Here is a 25,261-nt window from a genome sequence, read left to right as displayed (position 1 = left end):
TGAGTATGGAGAGACAGGCTGTTAAAGCAACTGGGGGAAGGGAATTCCTTCCATGTCTCTGTCTTCTGCTAAATTCCTGCCAGATCCTGGAGCTCGAGCACTTTTGCAAGCTTCTGCCCTGTAGAGCTTGTAGGCATACTGAAAGAGATCCATACACGGCACTGTTTCCTGACTACTCCTCTTCTCTGTCAGGAAATAGTTTGTTCCTCACACTGCACAATATACCACTGAAATATGTCAAGCCATTCATAATCTATCAAAATGAGATTTAACCGTGAACAATAGGAAAAGAAGTTGTAACATGAAAGAAAGTGCTGAATTTAGAAATGGAATTAATACTTATTATTTTAATCTTCAAATGAAGAACAGTTATGCCAGTTTTGGGGTGGCTGGTTCATCTTCTATATTCTAATTTCAGAAATAAACCAGCTGGTTTTGAAATAGCATGAAACTGCAACAAAAAAGATTTTTTTTTTTCCTGTTAACTGTAACTATATACTCTGCTTTGATTTCTGAGAATCATATTTTAACAATACTCCACATGAGCTATAAATAAAACTTACAAAAAAAAAGTTTACCAAAGTTTTCCAAAGGCCTGATATTTGTTGGAAGAATTGTCCCTGCTACTGTAGTAGAAGTGAGAAGAAAGGTCTCGGCTTCAGCTCCATAAGACATTAAAGGAATTCTGGAAAAGTAAAAGTTAATGTTAGTTTTTTTTAGCTGTTTGTAGCAAGTTTTCGAAACAATGTACAAAACCAAAACATTAGGCAACCATGACACTTCCAACCTCATCACAGTTGGAGAGAAAGGCAAAGCTGACAGAGAACAAAACTTTCCTTCTCTTACTTAATTTCAAGCTTATATTACTGCCTAATCTAGTGAAACAGTTTGAACAAGGTATGTAACGTTAAAGCAATATACATTTGGCTTTCTTCAAAGCCAAACACAGAACTGTAACAGTCTACTCCAAATTAGTAGGCTATACTGCTTCAAATAGAATTCTGAACACTGATTTAGTACTTCAGCAGAATAGCAGCCTTTTCTGCAGAAAAATGAGAAATAGTCTACACAACAACGTAGTAAAGGCTTCTTTTTTTTAACAAACAAAATAAATATATACATATTCAGGCTCCCTCAGCAAACCTTGGGCGAAAACAGAGTTTAGCTACAGATCTACAATTTTTAAGTTATCGCTGAGTTAGAATGAAATTTTCCACAAGGAAAAGTACACATAAAAAAATTAAATTCATTATTTAAATCCTAGGTACAACTTTTAATTACAGTTAAAAATCTCTTTACTTGCTCTTTTGTCTTTAGCCTTTGTTTTATGCTAAAGAGAGTAGAGAGACATGTAGTGAAGTTAAGATCACAGACAGAACCAATTTCTTACTGTGTTATTTTAAAATCAGTTATTTTTATGCTTCTGCTTTATATTCATGAAAACATCCTTAGGGTATGTTTTAGCATGTATCTTCTCTCTGACAAAAAAAAATATTTTATGTTCTCTGTTTCATTTGATAGAGCCCCTCTTAACTCTTTCTAGATGCATTTGTTCATGAACAATTGCAGAAAGAAGTGTTAGAACCAACCCATGAAAGAGGGGGATGAGGGGAGAGGGAGGGAAATCAGAATCAGATTGAAGTTAAAGCAAATGTAGTCTGATTTCTAATGATAGAAATAATTTAAAAAGCACATTGAACACTAGTTTCCAAACAGAAGATGTATTTAAACTTGCATTTCTGTGAAAAAGTGACATATTAAGATGCACAAGTCAGTGGAGTTACTATGCTTGTTGTATCAAAAAAGCATTAAGATACACAGAAGAGAATCTATTGACGTAAAAATTGCATGCGGCAAATACACAAAAATTTAACAAGTTACATGCAAACACTATTTAGTTATGATCAAACGATATTCTATCTAAAGAGCAATTTGAATTAATCAAGTTCCAGACGTGAAGTATTATATTAAGATCCTTTGCACTATGAATACAAAACACATACCTTTCAACTCTAGCAAGCACAGATGAACAGGATAATTCCAGTTCTTGTCTCTTCTGTCTAATGACTGCATTGACTTCTGTGAATTCTGTACTGAAATACAAATTTCATACAAAAAGTTACAAGAAGTAACTTTGTACTATGACAATTTTGTATTTCAATAATTGCTTCTATCAATTACTTTTTTTAAATTTAACTGTATTAGAACTTTCAATGCTCATGATGAAACTATGCGTGATTATTAAAGCAGTCATAGTAAACATAACGGAAGTCCTAAATAAATGAGGCAGGCAGAATGGAAAACAGGGGATGAAATGTATCTTCTGGGGAGTTGAAAGATGGACAAACTTTGCATCCTTGACAAATTAATACTGTTGCATGCATGGCAAAAAGTTTCATTTACAGACTGCTGAAAACATACAGACAATTTTTTTATTAGGCCATATTATCCAAATAACGTTCTTCTAGACTGTTCTTTTTCTTCCATCTTCTCCACAAAAAAACATTTTTTACACCCGTTCTTAAGTATTAGGCTCATTTGGCAAAATTGCTTCATGTATGTTTAAAGTACTCCTCTTGGAATCAAGGAACAACAACAACAAAGATTGTTTCTGATACAAAACAGGATATTTACTGTTAACTGTTTTGCTAATTGCTGTTGTAGTAACAGGACTAACCCTTTCCTATCCAAAGCTTCAATTCAGCAAGGAGTGTAAATATGAGCTAAAAGTAACACTTATTAACTCCTATTAAATCAATGAGATTAAAAGCACACACTTAAGTATTTTAATGCTGAACACACGACAGAAATTGGGGTGTGCCCTTAACAATACTAATTTTAGAATGTTTGTGTTTATCCTTTAACTGCTCTTCATCAATGAATATAAAACCAGCCAATCTTCAAAATATTTCATGGCAGTACATACAGAGAGAAGCAGAATGAACTACAGCATCTACGATACAGTAACCCATCAGTTTATTTTAAGCACTAGTATATACTAACCAGTCATTTCTACAGCTAAAAAAGGATTCTTCATTGCTACCACCAGCTGGAAGCGTGCTGAAGAAATTAGTTCTGAAGCACTCATTCCGGGAGGTCTGTCTTCTGGGCTACAAAAAAAGAAAAAATTATGAATTAAAGACATCCAAAATAAAATAATTAACATTTCATACATGAAGATGCACTGAAATTAAATCGTGTCAGCAAGACTTCAGCTCACAAAAAGCAGGCACAATAGTAGCTCCATAGTTATATGCTGAGATTTGCAGTTAGAGCAAACAAGTTTTCTCTATTCAGTCTCCAAATTTTCAACACCTGCTCTTTGCAGGTAAACTTTGTATTTTATATAGGCTTTCCACGGCAAAATCTTTAATGCTCCATACAGAAATTATGAATAAATGAGCCTGATTTTTACTATTTCAGAATTCCCATTTCTGCTACCTAACAAACCACAGTAAGTACGGCGCTAGCAGCTTCAGACAGACCCCTTCACAGCAGTTCACTGAATGGTTGGTTTCAAAGTAACAAGAAAACCTAACATAAGTAGCTGGGATTCTCCTTTGCCTTCAGGTAGGATTACAAAATCAAAGATTGACCGGTGCGTCTGTTTACTGGGCCCTCACACGAAGGCACAATATTCAGAGTCCACTTCATATTTCAACAAATACCACCGCCTATTTCAATTGCTAAGAACACCAAGCCACCCCCTGTATGCTAGCGTATTGCCTTTTGCGTTCTGTGCAGTGAACTGTTGCTATTGCTGTGTACTGGGCTGGCTGCAGGGGAAAAAAAGCTCATTCTCCCAGACTACCAGACTGACACACTTACCCATACTGACCCATTTTTGCCATTTATGTCTTTTCACCTAAAGGGTTAATGACACATCGAATCTGACTAAAACACTCCTTCCTGTTCATTCCCCATGACTGACTGGTATTTTAAAATGGGAACTTACAGGGTCTTCCCATCATTTTCTTTCAGAATATATTTACTCTGATGAAAAATAAACTTTGTAATGGGATATATGTAAATGTATGTCTCAAGCACGCAGTCATTATCCACATGCTCCATCAAACTTTGGCACAGAGAGCTGGTTTTGACGAGAACATGCCCTATTTCATCAGTGTGTTTAAGTTTCTCCTAAAAAGCTGTTGTTCTTAAGTTTTATTTTAGAAGTACTATCATTTTGAACAGTAACGTTTCTCCCTCCGTCTAAAAAAGCTATCCAGATGTTCCACAAATATCCTTATGAAGTGGTTGTTAGTAAATCAGTGCTTTCTTTTAAATTATTTTAAATTTTGAACGTTTATTGGATTATTGAGCCCTGTACCTCCTCCTGAAGGTTTTTAATGACTCTACTTTTGTTTATGCACCTTTTTTGCAACAGGAACCATTTGAGACATTAGTGTTATTAAATAGCGCACAATAAATCAGTGAAACTAGATATGAAAGCACTCACCAACCTTGAAGTCAAATTAGAGGTTGATCTACCATTAAGCCCTATCCTTTCAGTTCAAAACCTCTTCAGTTCAATGAAAGGTGCCTTTAACTTTACACGGTAACAGAACCAAAATTTCTAAATACCTGACTTAGAAGGGAAAGGCTAAAGATACCTCTGAGAACTATGGCATATAAGCACCAAATAAAAGTGACAGCTCAGGCCACCAGTTACTGAAAAGACACATGATGCAGTATGTGCCCATATACTACACGAAGCAAGGCAGCAGGCAAAACAGGGACTTAAAGACAGTTTTTCCTCCAAATTTTTAAACCTCAGGTAAGACAGAACGATGGATAACGATGACGTTTACACTTCAGAATGAAACGTATGGCCTAAAACTATTTCATGCAAACATAGTTGTACCTGCAAATGTGAGTAAGAAAGCACTGATTACAAACTTGTGTCCCAGAGACACGAAGTATTTTTGAAAGGAGGGAAGGCAGAAATCAAACAACAGAGCCTTTATAGCTCCTTATAAATTCTGCATATTCTAAGCCTGTGTTATAGTCCAAAATTTATGAACTAAACAAGAAGCCTGGAAACACACACATTCTTGGGAGTAATCTCCCATTAAAAAAAACAACTTGATGCAAACTATAACGTCCACGGCTTATTCATGTAACAAATTACCTGGTTGATTACAACTATGCATTTTCATGAAAATAATGAAAGCCTTCATATCCTTCATGTAATGGTACTTGGCTAACAGCTTGTAGCTGATACCACCTTCTTTTGGTGAAGAAAGATGAAAACAGGGTGGTTACAGTATCTTATAATGTAACATCCTAATCTAAATGAAAATATTTACCACCACAAAACTAAGTTTATTCTGAGAGAGAAGCTCATATAACCTAGTACTATATTCCAATTACTTCCTTCAAGACAAAAAGAGACAAAATAACAAAGTTTGGATCATACTAAAATTAACAATTAGAAGTTAACCTTAAAAATAAGCAGAAAGGTAGTTTTAAAAATGCTTTCATGAAAAAAATGTTCACAAATGCTTCATTATCAGAACCAACCTTGTTTATCTTCACAGACAAAGCTTTCTTGTTTCGCTTGTCATACAAAATATTACCTGTGTGGAATAAGAAACAAAACTTTGATCTTAACTTCAGCATATTAGTTTTTAGTTGTTTGTCAAAATCATTAATGCAATGAGAGGTTAATGATAAATGTATCTCAAGTGTATTTACAATGTTTACACACAAACTAAGTAAAATTAAAACGCATGCACCTTTACAATAGCTTTTTATGTATCAAGCAGTTTTCACCTCTTCAGATATTTGCTTAGTTTCGTAAGTTATGAACACACTTACCGAACAATATCTATTAAACAAGCCTCTCAAAATGGCAGCCCCAAAATACAGCTAAGTGCTTCTTGTGTCTGAACTCTCACCAAAATCTTCCTGTGAATAAAAGCTAGTCATTAGCTGTGCACCAACTGTCTGATGTAGAAAATGACTTTAGGCTGAAATCAAATCCATTTCACTTGTGACTGAAATTGAAGAGGCAGTCCTTCCAGTTAAATAAGAACAGTAGTTTCACATACTGCGGTTTTGTTCTCTTAAGTTCCATGCTTCTATTCCTTGGTATTTGGTTTTCATAGGCAAATGTAAGTAATTAAAAAAAAAAATTAAAATGGGCTTATCAAGAAAAGAAATTCTAGAGTTCCTTAATAAAAAACAGCAATGCTAGCAAATGGAAGACAAATACCAACTTACTGTATTTTTTCTTCACAACTCTGCTTAATTTTGCTGCTAATGGCCCTCTGTCTGGACAGACAGCTCTTCTGCAAGATTAACAAAAGATATTACAAAAGTTATTCCTGGGCATATTTAAGCTAACAGTATATACACCCAAACAAAATCAGCTCCTATTTTAAGGAATTTTTATTTCGTGCACATAAACCAAGTTCTGACGCTATTAAAACCTGAACTTGCATCATGTATATCATCTTCCATATATTAAAAAGCCACAGTGCTTCACAAAGCTTACAGATGGAAAAAAAGAAAATCCATTTACACAACAAAAGTTAATATCCTGTATTAAATCTGAATGCTTAATTTTGCTTGATTTCATGGCAACATGTGAAAGGTGTTATAACCTGCTTGCATAAATATTTTGAAAAATATTGGTCAATGGTGATTCAGAACAGTGAGGTGCAAAGATCAATCTTATTTTTTTAAGAGCCAAAAAAAGTAATTTACTTCCAGTTATCTTTTCTGTAGTAAAGTCTGCTTCAAATTCAATCTCAAGAACTCTGTATATACCATACATGCCATTAAACGCTGACTTTAGAATATCACTATTTAGGGAAATTCATCTGTGTAATACCTGAGCTTCCCCTTATACAATGCAGCAAATGTGACAAGATGAAGCTTCTCAAAACAGGAATGGTGTTTCCACAGTTCCCCCTCAAACTCACTAGAATAAAATCAGTTCTTGACTACAAGGTTTTACAGTAAAACAGGAACACCACTCATGTTTATGATAACATGCAAGAAAGGGGATGTCTGTTTAGATAGCCAAAGAAAAAGGTTTCTATTGTTAAAGTATGATCTAGCCATAAAAATCTTAATTCAAATTAATAAGAAATTTGTCAGAATTGCTTGAAAAATGCAACTTTCACAGAGCTCAATGCAAGAAACACATTGCTCCTTACTTCTTGCTTGCTACTGTAAGTATTCAAGTGGGAATTACATCAGTGATAAAAGTAAAGCTAAAATGCCACTGATGGAAAAAAACTTATTTTTTAAAAATTTCCAGGATGTACATTTTAAAACAGTTGAATTTATATTTTGAATATTCCAATTAGAACGCTTGAAATGAAGCCGATGACCAACCTCACAAAACTTCTCATCTTTGCATGGCTATATTTTCCCTTATTGCAGGCACAGTTTTCCTCTTCTTCCTTCCTCCTTAGTTGCTTTTTAACCTGAACCTGTATTGAAAAATAAAGTCAAACCAGTCTAGAATCTCAGTACACATGGGCTTTAAATACATTCGAAGACTCTTAAGGTCTGCAGAGAAAATAAGCTCCAACAGAAGAACTCAAAACCATTTCAAATCATTACTTCTTTAATCTCACAGTTTGCAGATTTGAAATTTTTTTCATTTGTTTTTCATGAAATGGAAAAACCCGCCACCTTGATATGTATATTGGCTATGCCAGAGATGCATACTAATTCCACAAGACCAAAAATCCCTGAACATTCAGACTGCCACGGCAAGTATCTCAAAACTATGCACTATCTTCCATTGAGAATTTGGAGATAAGTTTTTTAAGCGAAGTTGGTTAATGTGACTACACAAGGTTCAGCTTGGGAAAATGGTCAACTACCACTCAATTTCAAATGCTTCCTCATAATTAAAAAGCACCCGATTTTCCTCTAGAGTAAAACAACTTATGGATTTCATGTAGCATTTTTTTCCCACACCTTTGAAATTCTAAGAAAGTAATACAATTTTTATTACGTACTATGAAGTTACTTCAATGGCTACATTGCAATTGTTTGCATTAGATATTCTGTATTTCTTCATTCTAGAATCTTGGCAACTCCTTAAGCTATTAGCATTCTAATTACTAATATCACAAAGGGAAAGCTGCCCACGTGCTGATAGCGCCCCTGCTAATATTGACCACCGCGTCAGCATTTCTCGGTACACATTCCATCTATCCCTACTGCTCCAGTGGCTCTTCTTCAGAGCAGGACCCTTGTTCTCTGCCCAGCTGTTTACACTGCAGTTCTATGAACAAAAAACCCCTTTCAAACTATATTTTGGTACAGCCTTTATACTCTTCCAAATGAAAACTTCAGTTTATCTTGTTTCAGCTGCTTCCTTGATTCTTTAGAAATAAAGAAGATAAAATATGCTAGCATGGTTTTCTATGAGAAGGAAGTATCTGCGGCCGTCAGTCTGGTTCCTTGGCAGTTGACTACCTGGGCCTCTAGAAGCACAAGAAATGGGTAGTGGGAACCTGTTTTCTAAACATACCAAAATGCAAACCCAACAGCTTAGGAATTACCTATAACCATAATTTCACCACAGAATTTCAAAACTGTACACAGGATTATCAGCATCTTACTATATACACTTTCAAGATCATCTATCAGAATCAAGTTTTATTTTCCTTCTTGATAAACTACTCTCCACAGCAGTATTATTCAGAAGAGTTGAAAGCTGAAAAAATGCAGAAATTTAGGTTGAACAAGGCTTAGTATTAATTGACTCCTCTTGCCTTCATGTGTTTTTGTCTGTGAATTGGAGGCTGTGAACATACAAGATTCACCTCAGCTAAAAGAAAAGGCAAGACTGCATGCTAATTGATCTAGCACTCACTTACAAAACCTAGTTAAAAAACACTGTGAGACCAATTACTGTACTTCTGTTCTTGGATATATCAGGAACGCTCAAAGATACTATAAAGTAGCAACAGCAGCTTTGTGATTATTATTACTGTAAACACTTGCTTTGAAAAATTAATTAAGAATAACTCCTAGCTTCAAATATGTAATAGAAACAGTAAAGCAATAATTATTTTGTTAGGAAAGCTTATTTAACACAGACGTATGAATAAAAGGCTGCAGCATAACTTGGGTGTTCCTACAGCTGAAGTTATTTTAGAAAATAAGCCTGGAACTTACCTTTATCTGCTTTTCTAATGCATCAAGCCTGCATACTGCTTGAAATGGTCTGCGATCCATAGGACATGAAGCCTGTGTCTGAAAAATTATTTTCCTTATTACAAAATTCGTAATAAGTTAGAAGTCTCAGTTTTCTATACTTTTATTCTCTATTACAGTAGCTTACAGAAATACACAAAATTACAACTTGTTCACATTAAGAATGTATTTGCACACATTATCCATACCCTCAGTATTTTGTTTCATATAAATAAATTGCTCCTTAGGAGAAAAATCTAAAGGAAACAAGAATGTAACTCAGAAGTTGTGTTCAAAAAAGAAAAAGCATTTAACATCAAGTTAACTACATTTTTAAATTTTTTAATCCCTGTTAGGCAACTCTGATTTTATGCCAATACACAAACGTCCTTTTTACTTCTTATTGTTTCTAATGTTTTATTTCTTAATGTTCTTTTCAAAAGAAAGTGTGCTGGGTCACACCCCACCCAAAACATAAAACTGGGAAGACCAACATCAAACAGGGTAACACCTTCCCTCATCTTGCCTATCTGTTTGACATCTCTTTTTTTGCAGTCAGAAGAGAGAACAGATTCCGACAGTTAAGACAACTAAAGTTTTACATATCACTTTGCAAGAGAATGGAACTAAAGAAGGTTATTTTACCCTACAGTTTGATGGAAATACAGATTTAATTGTTTTTTCCCCAATCACTTAAATGCCCTCTTATTGAGGCTGCACTACTTCAGATAACATGCACACATGGAGAAAGAATAAAAAAAACATTATTAAGCACGGAATAAGGAAGCTTCAACTGAAGTTCCACCCAACCAGATCATGTAGTGAAACAACTTTCATAGAAATCCATATTTTTGCTGCTAGAGAACTATTTACTAATTTTAGTTCCATATATGTGTTTGTGGGGGGTTTGGTGCGTTTTCTTTGTTTGTTTGTTTTGGGTTTTTGTCATAGCTCCTTCCCCTCCTCACCCCTGTTCCACTGACCTTCACCGGCTCAGTTCAGAACTCTTCTAAAACAAAGAAAAAAAAAAAACCCACACCCAGCCTCCAGCCCTAATTCATCCACTGAACAAGAACCAGTGTATGAATTGTATGCCCTTAAGAGGCATGCAATTTCTGCCCTTAAGAGAACTATCAGGGTATTACACTTTTTATTCATGCAAGCAAGATGCAGTATTAGAATTGCATAAGCAGCTATAAGAAACTTGCATATGAATTCTGCCCTGAAATTCAGTGGTGAACTTCATTCTTGTCTTTTCATTGGGGCTTTTCATTTTCCAGTTCATACTGTTCTTTTCTCAATTTCAAAGAGTGCTCAGTTTCTTTTTCACCTACACAGCCCCCAAACCTCGAGTACTGAGGCAGCTTCTGATTTCAACTGAAGTAGACAGAACAAAGTTAGACTGATTAAAACAAACCACCAAACAAAACCAAAAAACCCCTGGGGTAGTTTCATGAACAAGTTGTTGAACAAGAATCTAAGTTAAAGCCATTACCTCTCCTTTTGATGCTCCGGTATTTTATCCTAACTAAAAACTTCTCCCTGTTGGGGGATACCATTGTTCCCTGCAGTGTCATGGCCTTGGTTAAGAAAAGCAAGCCAGTTCCCTAAGGACTCCGATCATGAAGACAGTTTTTGTCCTGTAGTCAACGTAAAGCTAACGCACAGTAACATAGCAGTGTATTGTTCAATTGGGATATTTGATAGTATGCAATGCACTGTAACTGTTGAATCCGCTGCAATCTTCAAGGTAAATACTTCGATTCTTAGAGATACCAGACTGTCAAAGACAGGTAGGAGGAAGTCGATTTTCTTAGTCATTTTCAGTCTCATTTCAGGATTTACCTTAGCTGAAAATTAAATTTTTCCAAGAATACAATCTGTTTCTACATTAAATTTACACATGAATATTAAGTTATGTTCCCAAGTTTAAGTCACAGTAAGTTATGTTTATTCACTGCAATGAAGTATCATAGAATACGAAGTGTTACTAGTAGAAATCCAAATGACAAGCATTTTTGCTCCACTAAAAAAAATGTTCACTGTTATATGTTCAGTTCTTCTGGACAAATGTTTAACAATTACATACAAGTTATACACAGTAGTAGAAAAAGAGGAAAACATTCTGGGAGAATCAAAAGCCTCCATTAGGTTCAGATATGTTCAGAAACAGCAAATGCTCTTTCCACTCCTACTCAGTTGCTTTTCATAGCCCTAGCACTATCTGATAGTTGGCAACAGATCTCAAGAGAAATTCTAGTAAAGACAGGACAGTCCCATGTGCACCCCCACGCCGCTCAGCGCAGTACAATTGTTGGGTAGCCCTGAGGAAAGCTAGAGGTTACTTCACCTATACAACACTTATCTAAACATGCATCAGCTCTCATCTGTCTGCTAACATATAAGAACAAGCTTTTTAAGTGGAAATGGAAGAAAAAAAATTTTCCCCGTCCCTTTTCCCAACATCAAGACTGAATTTGTGCTGCTATAGAAAGGAGTGAGGGTAAAAAAAAAAGTTGACTACATTTTTACAAGCAGCAACCATGAGGAGTAGTGGCCTTTTACTCATCTCTCTCATCTTTTTTGAAAAGATGGTTCAGTAACCAAAGGTGTTGAGTCTTCTTTCATTCAAGGCAAGTTAGCAATTCCTCTCTTCCGAGGCTTCTGTTCAGGTAGCATCATAAGTAATAGTGAATGTACACTGTCCTTTTGGGGGAAAAAACATTTAAAACAAGAAAAAAGTCATTGAGATGGAATGAGTCCAAGAAGCAGCAGCTATCACTTTTATTGTGCACAAGGGAGGAGGGGTGTGGGATGCACCACAACCTTAGAAGAGCCACAACTTCATAAAATATCTTCCTTTAATATAGCTGTTTAAAAACCAGAACATGTAGTATTTAATGTAATCATCAAAATCATTAGAACCTCACAGCTGGTATTTGTGAGTTGCTTTGCTTTTCTTCGAAAGACACAGAATAGTAACTCAGCACATTTCAAAATGTCTTCGATTGTTTTACTCTTCACACAGAACTACTCATAGTTTTCATGTTAAAACTGGTAACTGCAGTGATTCATTCTTTCACCTATCCTGTGATATCCGGAGAATTCTCTTCATAAAATATGTAAGCATTCATGAAGTCTGCAACCCCTGAAAAGCTATCCATAAGCATGTGTGTGTGTGTTTGTTCCTAAGTTTTCCAAACACTCATTTCATAGTATTTTATTTGGTTTTGATGACCCTCTAGAATAATCTTGCTTTAGCTCCACAGGCATAACTTAGTGTTCAATATTCCTGTAACTGCTACAGCACCACAAAACTGTGATCTCTAAACTCAAGGAGTAAGCGTCCCTTATTTTAACTGCATCACTTCAAACAGCATTTGAACAAAGTGAGGTAGACAAAAGACTGAAGCAGTTACTAGGAATTCCAGCTAGGAATTTTCAGAAAGCTATACAAATAGGTGCAGACTAACCCCAAAACATATTTGGCTGATAAAATAACTTTGGTAGATATCCCCATCTCATCAAGTTCCATGTTATGAGGTTTCATAACAAGTACTAACAAGATGTATGGAATTAAAATTGCTGCAGTAAATTCCTTCCCCTATAATTTTTTTTTTCTTCAAGTGGCCCATAACAAAGTATGTTCTTCAACTACTGTATTGAAAAGCTGATCCAAAAAGAAACATGATCCTGCACTCTTTACTGCTTCTTTATTAGAGAACCTGTTAAGCAACACAAATAACACCAGATTCTCATAACTCAGGCTTAAAGGTGAGGTTTAGATTGTAAAAGTAATGTCTAGATATTTTACTCCACCTAGTAATAATAGTACACTAAAAAGCCCACAATTCTGCCTCCAACTTCAGTGTAAAGGGAGACTGTAACAACACATGTAGTGAGAAACACCTCTCCACATTTTGATGAAAGAAAAGGAGGAAGACATCAGAAAATGCACTATTTTCTAGAAGCATGTAAAAACTCAGGATGACTTTTTTTTTCAGTCTACTTAAAAGCAAGTACATGTAAAGTTTTTGTATGCTTTAGGAAAGCACTATTTCTGACATGAGTTTTTTTTTTTTTTAAATATCATTCATAGATAGTAAAGATACAGAGTGCATAAGAACAGAGATTCTAGTCTCAACAGCTAATCAGACAACCTAGTTACAATTCTAAACAGCTGTCTTCTCTCTACCTACATCACTTGTTTGGCTCATCCTTAACTTCCAATCCAAAATTGCCATAAAGTGTTGACAAGTTCTAATGGAATGGTGGCTGTCTTTAGGAAAGGATGAAACGATTCATTATTTGTAAGGATCTGTGAATTCTATGATAAGAAAGATACTGTATGTGTCATTGTACTTCCTTTGACACTATATTATTGGAAGAATTGAAGTCAAACTCAAACACACTCGCATACACTTTTGCACTGCACTTTAACCATTTTAACATTCATAAGTTGCTGCATGAATGCAGTTGATAAATCACAGGAACACAAAATGGTTAAGGTTGGAAGGGACCTCTGGAGGTCATCTTGTCCAACCAGCCTGCTTAAGCAGGGAAATATACCAAGAACAACTGCATACCACAAAAACAAACATGTAATTTGAAAAAAGGTATCTTGAAGTCTAGATTTTCTGAAAGGATTTGATTAATAGAGTTTTCCATGCAGCAGTTCTCAGATGCATTGTCTATGTATGCATTACCTTGGACACAGTTAAACAAGGTTTTTTTATTGTTGCTTTGGTTTTTAAGTTTAGTGTTTCTTTGAATGCACTGCATATTTGGTTTGTGAATGTAATCTTAATCCTGTCCACAGTGCTCTGTACTGCAGATCACTGTGGAGCTTGTGGCCACATAAGCTGATTCCTTCCTATATCCTTTAGGACAAAATAAATCCAGATCAGAAAGAATACACATTAAGAATTCCACTTACCATATAGGTAACTCTCTTTACCCTCAGAAGAATATACATGTGCAGTATACTCTACATAATCAATAATCCAAACCTTATACTAGCACAAAGGAAACGACTATTCTAAGAACAGAACACCTGCTAGAAACGTAATGTAGGACGGCTCTTTGTGCCAACTGCTTTGTTTTATTAAGTCAACCACCGATACTGCACAGGGCCTACCTGAATATGCCCCAATGCTTTGGAGAATTTACAGCTGAACATACTCTACTTTCAAACCCTCCAGAGGAGGAAAATTGAGTGAGGGAAACCAGGTGCAGAGACGGAAAGATATAAGCTTAGTAGGGGAGGGCCACTGAAATCAATGTCTCTTACACAATCATTGTGATAATGCAGACAACACACAATCTTTTCTTTAGCACTCTTCTCTCATGGTGGTTCATAAGAGAAATTAATGGAAGAGCAAGGATAGAGATCTCCAGTATATTTATTAGCACTCTGAAAAACAGAAGGGAAGTTAAAAAGCTTACAGTAAAACACAGTAAATATTTATCTCCTCTAATTTAAGGAGGAAGATAAACAAAGATTGTTTTCTTTGACTAGAATACAAAAAAGTAGAGAGTTTTCCTCTAATGCAGGCAGGCAAGATACTATTCCTGCCAAAGCAGTTGTCTTAGCTGAGGTGGTTTTGGCTACTTTGCGTATCTGCTTGCCATAGATACCTAGTTGCCTCCCTCCACATTAGCTTTACTTAAATGCTTTCAGAACGGATTATTATAAACTAGAACATAGGTGCTTACCAACTGAAATACGAAATACAAGCGCACCAGAAAAACAAGGTTAAAAATTTTAGTTTTGATCCAACTAGTTTTAATCTACTAGTGGTATTACAGACAAGAGAAACACATAAAGTAATTACTTCCCTTGGTGTAACACAACAGTACCAATGGTGTTTGAAGACTCTAGATAGCGGGTTTTTGTGGGTTTTGTTGTTGGTCCCCTCCCCCTCCTTTTTTCCTACACAGAGAGCAATAGCCAAAGCTCCCTCTTTGTTATGTGGGCAGAATAACGTTATCATGTACATGTTCTTTATACTGAAAGCAACCCTTCACTTACACTACCCTTCAGGACTCCCACTGAAGGGTGCGTCCAATAGCCTCAGCTCCAGATTTAGTGCCTTTTACTTCTAATGATCTTCCAACATAGCCCCACTGAAATACAAAGTCTCAAGCTTGAAAGGCTCCATTGGTACATTACACAATGTCGGTTTACAGAAGCAGTTCAGAGCTAGCACAGGATGAATGACATTTATGTTAATCTTTGCATGCCTACTGAAAACAGTCCCCAACAGACTGCCTGCCCAGTGCTGCCCAGCAATTCTTGGGAGAGCACTGGTTAGCATGGCCAAAGGCACACAAAATGACAGTCTAATAAGTATAGGAGAGTTTAATAGCGTAGGCAACTGAATTTAGTGCACAATGATGCTCTCAGATGCCACAATTAACTACAGTAAACATAGCCAAAGAGGGTAGACCAATTTAAGGGACATTTTAAAAAAAGTTAATCCAAAGACTAGTTTCTTAGTGGGGATTCTGGTCTCCACCTCATTTTTCTTTTAGGAATTGGACACCCTTCCTCAAAGGGGAAGAAAATACAGCACTGAATCAACTGTAATGCTACGTAATTCTGAAACTAAATGCTCAGATTTAGCCATCAGGATCTAACGTATTAGATGTTCTGTGGCAAATTTCCTATCCCTTTTTAGCCCTTCATGGAATGAACCAGAAGATACTTAAAGCAGTATGTAAAAATTGCTTTTAAGTGTTACGTCTATCTATATTATCTCTCTCTCTCTCTTCTTAAAAAGCGAGATCTTCAAAGTGTTATGGCTGCTGCTTGCAGACAGAAAACCTGCTGGTACAGGACACGTAACTGCAGTTGCAATGTTGAAAGTCTCCCATGGATAGAAGCAGGAGCAGAATGGTAAACAAACTCCTACCGTCTGCCTAAACTACCCTGGTTTTAATTAAGAATCCAGAGAGTTATATATAAAAGCCATAAACTCTCAGAAGAACAAGGATTATGTACAATTTGAAAACAATAGTTTAAAGAAGTCGTTACTCCTGTTATATTTCGAAGTCCAGATGCAACACAAAGATAGAGGAAATATCCAACTTCAACACAGACTGCTGGCAAAGCCTTTGAGTGTATGGAGCATAACTGCAGATACAAAACAGAGCACTTCAAGTAATGTGAACATTATGGTGGTTTTTTTTTTTTTTTTTTTTAAGATTTTGCTCAATAATCTTCTCAATTTTGTTATTCTCCAGCGCTTAAACAGGAAAGCAGTGTTTTTAAAACCGATTTATTCATACCCAATAAAAATACTTAACCTTTAAACAGAATCTGGTAGCATATTTTTTTAAAGAGCAGATAATTTTTATGTCTTCATTTTTCAGAGTGACTTAAATTTCACTACTTGTCAATTATTTAGTTTTTGTTAGTTATGATCAACCAAGAACTAGCAGAGAAAGCTAAACCTTATGCAACATTTCCCAAAAAAGAACAAAAACTTTTACTTACTAAATATTAATAGTGGACACACAAACCACATGGCATCAGCATGCTTCAAATGGCCACGTGCTTATAATATGTTTCTATCATTCCAAGCTATAAAACCTCATCTGCTTCTCACAGCTGAAGCCTCTGAACATCTGTCAGCCAGTTTTCAACACTTTTTTTCCGCCCTTTACTTTTAATTAAAACTACTAGATTAGGCAATGGAGTTTCATGAATTCAACAGGTCCAACTGTCAAGTATCCTCAGAAAAGGAAGGCTGGCTGGTTTTACCCATCAGATGTCACTAATGGAAAGAAGCAGAAGCCTTACATAGCTTTATAAACAACCCTCTACCATTTTTATGGCATCACATCTACTTCACCTATAAACTCTTAAGAGCAGAAGTTGCTTTGTGCCAAAAAAAATAAATTGACATGACAAGAAAAATGTCGTATTATTCACTTACCTCATTAAAACAAGAAAATTTCCCTTCCTCATTGGGCTTATAAGCATCTGTTAGACAATGTGAACAAACTCAAATCGAGCACGAAGCTGTCCATCTAGTGTACTGCTTCCCTGTGCATTTCACTATTTATTGCCTTTCAGCTGCCATTATAACAACCAGCTAAGGAAGCCAGGATAAAATTGTGGATGAGAATTTCCTGTTCCCTTATAAAAAAAAGCACTGCAATTAATCATTTGCAGAACAGAAAATCTGGCAACTGGAGACTTAGTTTATTATCTGGTTTGTGAATCTAAAGCAAGTTTCATCTAACAACCTTTTTTAATACTCTGAAGTTCATACAATATCTTCAGAAAGAAGTGATTTATGTTATTGTCTGCCTTCAGTAATAAATAACACAAAAATTAAGGTTAAAAATATAGTAAATAAAAAATAATACATAAGTATATTGTTTATGTACATACATATAAGGGATACCAACCTTCTAAAGGATATACTGAAACCAAAATCATCATTTACTTCAAAAGAAAGTTATTGCAAAGAAATCAAGTAGTGGTCTCTACTACAACGAGCAACCAGTTCCAGTGCACAGAAGCAGCACAAAAAGCAGCATCTCATTTGAGCATCCCCCCCAACACAGTATCAAGCAATTCTAATTTGGTGTTTTATATTGACAATTGAAAAAGTTACAGGAAAGGTAAAGATACCAAAGACTTAATGTAATGATTACAGGACATATGTGAGGAAAAAGGGACTAAACAGAACAAGATCATCAAGAATTTGTTCAACAGGTCGTTTTTCTTTAAGGTTCCAGAACTATCTACAAAGGTATTGACATAGATCAAATAATAGCCATAATTAAAATGAAAATTTTTAATTCAGAATAGCACTAAACCTTTTAGTTGAACTCTCTTTAGAGTTAGAAAACTAAGGTTTTATCAGATTCATTTTGTAGACTAACATGAAAACGTATTGGTCCCAGCCCTGAGAGTTGACAGTATGACAAAGTATAAGGGATAACAAAATAAGATTCAGCTAATGACACTGAAATATTATGACATGTACATAATACTGTCTGATCTTCCAAACAGCCAACACCATTTTTTTACTGATCCCTAATCTCTAGTAACCATTAGTAAGTCAGGATGCCCAGTGAAAGAAAACACAAAGTACTTTATTTATCAACTGGTCATTGAAACACTTCTGTTCAAAGTCAGAATGCATAACTTATTTTCTTTAAAAAAATCTGTAGGTATTAGATGCAATAGATTTTACTGAATAATAAACACACACCGTGGTTCTCAGTCTTACCTCAGCCCATTTAAGAATACAAGTCATGCAGAAGGTATGACTGCAGTTCTCAGGAAAACCAATCTCCTGTTCTAGAATGCAGTTCAGACAGATGGGGCATGTGTCACCGTCACATAATAAAGTAGAACAGGAACAGCTTTCTTCATTTTCTTCACCTGGCATTATTAACATTGACACTTAGAATTTTTGACAGTTTTTGAAACAAAGTCCTTTAGATTTGAATAATAAGGCAATAAGATACAATTTTCTGTAGTTAAAAGCAAATTAATCAAGTTTTCAGGTCTGACGCAGTCAAGATGCTGGCCAGAGGAGTAGTCGGAAGAATGTATTTCAGGTCAAAAATACTACGCGACATATTTCATAGACTACTGTACCAATATTTGCCATTAAAACAAAGCAAAGTTAGCTCTAGTGCTATTTAAATAAGGAAAGCATCACACAGTATTTCCTATTGGCCGTGCAGTCATTTAGAACTTGGGAGAGCAATGTCTTTCTCCTCAGATGTTTGCACTCTCTCTCTCTGAAATCAATTAGACCAGCATATTCTATATTCATTATCTTATATACACATGGTCTACCTTTATTTTAGTTTTCCAGTCTTAGAACTACTTTAAGCTGAACATCCTCAAATATTTACCTAATCATGTACATTGAATAAAAAATGCTCCCAATTTTGTTAAAGTTAGAAACTGTTTTCAGAATATAAAAATGCAAGAACTTTTCTTCAACGAATTTTAAATTAATTGTTTTTGTGAATAACAATTGCTTACTCCATTTTTGTTCTGCTACTAGAAGTCAGCAAGTAAAAAACAGAAGAGACAGGAAAGGATTTGGGGACCCCACAGGCCAAAGAAAAATACTATGCTCAGATAGTGGTTATGTTTACACAACTTCTTTCAAAACAAGCAGCATACTAATTGAGAGAGCAAATGTAAAATCTGACCTTCACAGCTTGAACTCGAATAATATACTTGAATATTTCCACACACACAGACTTTACCTTCCATGCCTTCATGCTTCTGACCCTCAGTATCTTGAACACATTGCTTTCTGTTCTTCATCTTCTTACAAAATGTAGTCTGGAAAACATAGAAACAGTTTACCCAGTTCATTTAGATTGCAGCTTCAAAATAAAAGTGACCACTACAGATTTAATGAGTGCTCGCCATTTCATTATACCTTTGTAGAGTAAAAACAAGTGACATTAAGAGTTAGATATGGATCATTTACACAATCTGTTTGCAATTTATGAGCATCGTTAATGCTGTCTAGCAATTGATACTTCCAACTTGAAAATTGTTTTTGTTCAACAAACGCAAAGTTTTTGCAGTGTTTTAAGATCACCAATGGTGTTTTTATTTTTAAAAGTTAAATGTATTGCTAAGTTTCTATGAAACCCAGCCCACGTAACACTGCAGTAACAACTGCAAATTGCCCTTCACAAATGGTTGAAGCAACAAAATTAAACACACAAGCACCAGAAGAGTTAGTTGCTTTCCACACCTAGCATCACCGTAGTAGTGGCAAGTGAGAAAAACAAAAGCAGCTTACATTTGCTTGCTTCTTTCTTTTGTCATGCAATTAGAACTATTGGCACTCAGGAAAAAAATGGGGAAAGTTACATCATCAAACAAGGGACATGTCACAAGCACAGGTGCAGTGGAGTATCATGAATGGGGAGGATGCACCTTTTAACTGTTCTCCAAAGGAGCAGTATGAAATAAGAATAACATGAATAGAGAATATTCCTTGTGATCCACATCATATAGGTTGAAAGAATTTGATCTTGCGTAAGAAACATCAAGTGTATGTTCTTTGGAGGCTTACCTACTACATCCAGAATGAAACACACTTGGAAAAAAAAGTATCTATGCCAAGGACTGAATCTCCTGCATTTCAAACTCCTGTAGCCACAGCAGAGATGAGATAAGCACTTAAAGCTCCAACCCAACAGCCCTAGAGGGACCAGCAGTTTTCTTCAGAACTATATAAAGCTTTTAAAAAATTATTTAAAAGGACAAATTAAATCTTCACAAAAGACTAAAGAAATCAGAAATTACCAAGATTTACTACTTAAGCATTCAAACCTGAAGCAAACCGACCGAGGTTTCAAACCCCTTACTCTTTAATGCCTTTGCTAGAAAAAGCAGCAGGACAGAGCTAAGAACACCACAATCACATTCCTCAATTAAACTTCCTCCTATTTCACAAACTACACTGGTTTCCCTTTACCACCTGGATATCCAGGAGGGGGAGAGACAGAATTTGCCTCCCAAAACTTATTTTCTTATCAAGTCTTTATTGCTTGATCTTGGCAGCAGGAAGTGTTTTAATGATAATTTCTAATAAGGAAAAAACCACACGCTCCCACAGATACCCGTCACACAACACACTTCTCGTTTTCTTAGGCAATCCAAGAAAGCAGGACTCTGATCTGTGAGTCTCCAACACAGACAGTTCATTAAAGAAATGATCAAAACTGAAACTAATTAGAAATCTGTAATTAGAATGCTAAATGGTTTCAATGTTCCCATTAGAAACTACTTTTTAATCCCTCAAAAGGAACATGTGGATCAAGTCAACTGAGGGTGGGGGAAAAGGAAGGGAGAAGGAAACAAAAACCTAGCTATAAAGAAATTTTCCCCCTACGCTGCTGTCCTATTTTGATACAAAAACGACTTAAAAAGATATTATTAGAATAAATGCCATCAACTGTAGAGCAGTTATTAGTGCTAATATTAATACAGACTGTGTTGCAGTGAATGCGAAAGCTTGTATACAAGTTCTGTTAGTAGAACAACCACTTATTATCCTTTGCAGGCTAGGCAAGATGAAACCCAACAAAAGCCAACCTGCTACTTTAAAATTTAGTGCCTTAAACAAGCAAATCTGCATCAAATTAGGACAGGTAAGACCACCAAAAACACATCTGAACTTAAAATATGAGATTGAAGCCTGTTGCTCTCACCCTGATTCGCAAGAGGACTTTTAAGTGGCTTTGGTCCCAAAAAGTTTAAATCATGTGGTGGTGTGTGGTATACATACTTTTATATATAAAACATAAGAACATTCCTTCTGTTCTACATCTTAACAAAACCTCAGCAATGCTTTACAGAAGCAGAAAAATCCATAAGCTGTGCTCAAACCCCTCTCAACCCTAGAAGTCCCAGGACACATCACAGCTGAGACTATTTAAAGACAAGATCAAGAACTCTGCATCCATCCACAGAAAACATTTTAAATAGACACAATCTAGATACCAAATTGTAACTTAATCAGTAGTTGCAGAGTTCATGCTTATTGTAACAGAAGTCAAGTTCACTAAGGCAGATTGCAGAAACGGAACCCATAGAAGCTCTTTAGATTTGTTTTTCCCCAGAAAAAGTAACCTTTTCTCCACTGTACTCTTTCTAGATACAAAGACATCCCAGAAATTCTTGCAGTTACAATAATTAGAAAAACAGAGATCCTAAAATTTTGACAGAATATCAGTAAATCCAAGATGTGCAGCAACTGAAAACATTTATGCGGTGTTACATCGTTCTTCCTACAAACCTATTTAAACAGATACTGAGTGCCGCTAATGCATTTCACAGATCACTTTGCGCAGCACACCCTTCTGCCAATTTGACACTGCATTTCACATAACACGGAGCAATTTAATACTACTGAAATAGAAATATTTATAAAGTAAAAGACATCATCAAAATTTACATACTATTTAACAAATTAACTTCGGAAAGACTATTTTCTTCACTACTTTAAAAGGGGCATCACAGGCATTGGAATGGCGGAAGAGTGAACACTAAAGACTGCCGTTAAATTTATAAAATTAAAAACAGAGTTAGGAAAAGAAAACATAGTGGTTTAGAAGAAGCAGACAGCACGGAAAACAGAACTCTTATTTGTCCCAAGATGTGACATATTCCTTTAGATTCGCTTAAACTTCAAGAAGATTTGGAAGTATTTCTCAGACTTTGTCATTCCAGCCGCATGCCATACAAGAAATCTGTAGTCTTGGCTGGGGGGCAGACAGTGAAAGAAGCGAGATAATTTTTTTTGTCATTATCCCGGTTACCAAATTGTATGAGCTCACACGAAGATCATATTTGTCGATATCCGTGGCTAATCATGTCTGATCAGGCTAATAGGTATTTGAAGAATGCTAATACCCGAAGAGTACTTCTACCAGATTCCACTGACTCATAACCAACACGTTTTAGTTACCATCATTCAGCTGTTGATGTGAAATATTAGAAAATACCCCACAACCCACACATGCAAGGCACTTGACAAGACAGCAACAAGTACTATACTATGTTAGTGCTGACAAAAACAAAATCAAACCCCACACCCAACTCTATAGATAAAATACTTTGTAAGAATGCCTAAAGACAGCATAGCATTGCAGCCAAGATGGTACTTTTCTGGTGCTTGTAAGTTTTTAATGGAATTACTTTGTAAGAGGAATACCTTATTTTGAGATAAAGGCAAGAATACTCTAGTATATTAAACTGAAAACAGTGAACAAGGACATTACCACAAGTACACCCCGCCACCCCGTTATTTTTACAGGAGTTAAATGTTTAAGTTTCTAGGTTATTCTTCAAAGGAAATTCCTGTTCCTGTCTTCATGGAAGGCAGATGCCAAAGACATCTGCCAACAAAAGTGCTTAAACAGAGTTAATTGTAGAACGTGGGAATAGATTCATCACTGTCTAAGGAACATAGCTTCATGATGTAAACAACTCCATAAAGCAGACTGATATAAGTGTCATTCACACAAAAATTTTCTAGATCACAAAAACAAGTGTGATTTATCTTTTCTGTTAACACAAACTACTTCATACAATTCATAACCTAAAAATACAGATGTATTTCAACACTAATTCACTGTGCATGCAGAAAGAAAGACTTGGTCTGTTCAAAGTCATGCAACTGAATTTCTTACTGAACTAAAATCTATTACACTAAAATCTTAAAATTAAATAGGCATGGAAAAATCATCGGATGAACTTTTATAGTAGCCTAATTATGTGACACATGGAATTAGCACATGCCTCCTTTTTGACCAACTACAAGACAAAGTCTTTACAAGCGTTCTTTATGCCCTATAAATAAAATGCAACAGCTAAATACCCTCTTCCTCCAATATAGTAATGGTCTAGAGCCCTATCTACGCAGAAGTATATTTGGTCAATTGGAAAGCGGGGTGGAAATCAAGAACACATGCAACAAGATCTCCAGTAAGCAAGTGCAAAATGATGCCCAAGACTGGCTTATTCTTGTTCCCTTAACAGACTTAGGAAACATTTGTAAATAACCATTCAACTTCTTAGATACATGTTGCATCAATACTCATAGTAGCAACTTATTTTGACTGTTCTGTTTCTATTAAAAATATTTTCTCTTCTTTTAAAAAGGATTTGTGGCACTCTTAGTTGTGTTTTGATTTCTTTACTAACTCAAGAAACCATCAGTTTCAAATATGAAACCACAGTCAGCCATACATTCCAGGTACAGAGTTTATTTGCTGAATAAAACAACAATAACACCCTTTACTCCCATCAAAACTTTGGGCAGCAGTAAGTAGGACTATTTTGCCCTATGCATTTCGATCGTCTTTAAGAAACCTCTGAAGGAGCTTTAAGATCTCCCTCAGCAAGCATGTTTACAGAAAACAGATCTCAATAATTAGCCACATTTAGAGAAATTGAGATTTTTTAAGCAATTAGTGGCAGAATACGGAGTGTCCTCTGGAGTTCCCCATATGGGCTCACCATAACCTCTGGACCATTACTGGGCAAATGTCCAGCTGCTGCTGAAAATTTTGAAAACTTTTGCCAGAAGTCTTGTGCCATCTTGGAGATGGGCTGAGGAAACACTTAGTATTTCCAGTGGCAGCCGAACATTTGAGAAGCTTTTTACCTACTTGTATTGTTAAGTCTAACGCAACACAAACTGCAAGAAAAGAAAAAACCAAAAGACACTATTGGATATTTGCAAAAGTACATCAAGAACCTTCACAGTTCTTTTTATTTGGAAAAACTTTTAATTTGTCTGAAAAGCCTGGAAGGTAGACTTGTTTCAAGTGACAATTCAGTAATGTTGTTTGCCCTCCAATAAACGAGGGCTAAACTGAGGATCTGGAAGCACTTATCCTGGATTTGCTCCTTTGTGTAGTAAAATCTCATGGCCCAGAACATAAGTGAGAATAGAACCAACAGGCACACTCAAAAGAGGGCTTTTGAAGAGGATCTTTACTCTTTGTATGCTCAAATTGCACCTTGTCTGTGTTCCCAAATGGAATGCCATAGAACCAACAAAGATGAAGAGAAAGAAAGAGACCAGTGCTATGCTTTGGGGAATAGAAAGAGAAACCTTTTTCTATAGGTGGTTTAAGCCTATTCATGTAGATCCAGTGTCTTGGAAAGAATCAGTGCTATTCAGGCAACCAGACACTGCTGATTTAAAGACTCTTTCCAGACCCTCTAAGGATGCAATTACCCAAGAGAGCTAATCTAATCTAACAGTTTGCTGCCACCAAAAAAAGCAGCTCTGTTTCTCACCACTAGAGATGGTGAGCAGACTCAGCTAAGAGCCACACGTGTGCCAAAGAAATTGCAAGTGACAGAATGGGGGAGGGAAGACATAAAATGGGATTGCCCCTTTTGGCAGTGGCAAGTTGCTACAATAACTAAGACTTGCTTGTCAAACTGCCCCCCTTCAAGGACATAGCAGTACCTAAATTACCTGCCAAGCCCATGAAAACACAAGATAAAGTCACAGGAGAAAACTGTCAGAGCCAAATGGCTAGAGTTATACCATCCTAAACAGTACACTGC

At 35.9% G+C, this 25,261-nt stretch overlaps 1 protein-coding gene across 1 annotated transcript in view; it reads right to left on the bottom strand.

Moving 5' to 3' along the window:
- The window catches only part of SCAF11 (SR-related CTD-associated factor 11), a 54,848-nt gene that overhangs the window by 19,727 nt on the left and 9,860 nt on the right, over window positions 1–25,261 (bottom strand). Inside the window, exons 2-10 of the mRNA XM_009327598.1 lie at window positions 19,417–19,495; window positions 18,417–18,571; window positions 9,151–9,228; window positions 7,348–7,445; window positions 6,226–6,293; window positions 5,524–5,579; window positions 3,004–3,110; window positions 2,004–2,093; window positions 579–685 (exon numbers count right to left, since the gene is read on the bottom strand). Of these exons, the coding sequence (XP_009325873.1) occupies window positions 579–685; window positions 2,004–2,093; window positions 3,004–3,110; window positions 5,524–5,579; window positions 6,226–6,293; window positions 7,348–7,445; window positions 9,151–9,228; window positions 18,417–18,571; window positions 19,417–19,477 (820 nt within the window). The 5' untranslated portion in view covers window positions 19,478–19,495. The remainder of the gene's footprint in view (window positions 1–578; window positions 686–2,003; window positions 2,094–3,003; window positions 3,111–5,523; window positions 5,580–6,225; window positions 6,294–7,347; window positions 7,446–9,150; window positions 9,229–18,416; window positions 18,572–19,416; window positions 19,496–25,261) is intronic.

Source organism: Pygoscelis adeliae, unplaced genomic scaffold, assembly GCF_000699105.1.
Source record: "Pygoscelis adeliae isolate BGI_AS28 unplaced genomic scaffold, ASM69910v1 Scaffold113, whole genome shotgun sequence".
In the NCBI taxonomy this organism is placed as follows: Eukaryota; Metazoa; Chordata; class Aves; order Sphenisciformes; family Spheniscidae; genus Pygoscelis; species Pygoscelis adeliae.
Note: the sequence above shows the minus strand (reverse complement) of the source record. Positions and strands in the feature narration are given on the sequence as shown.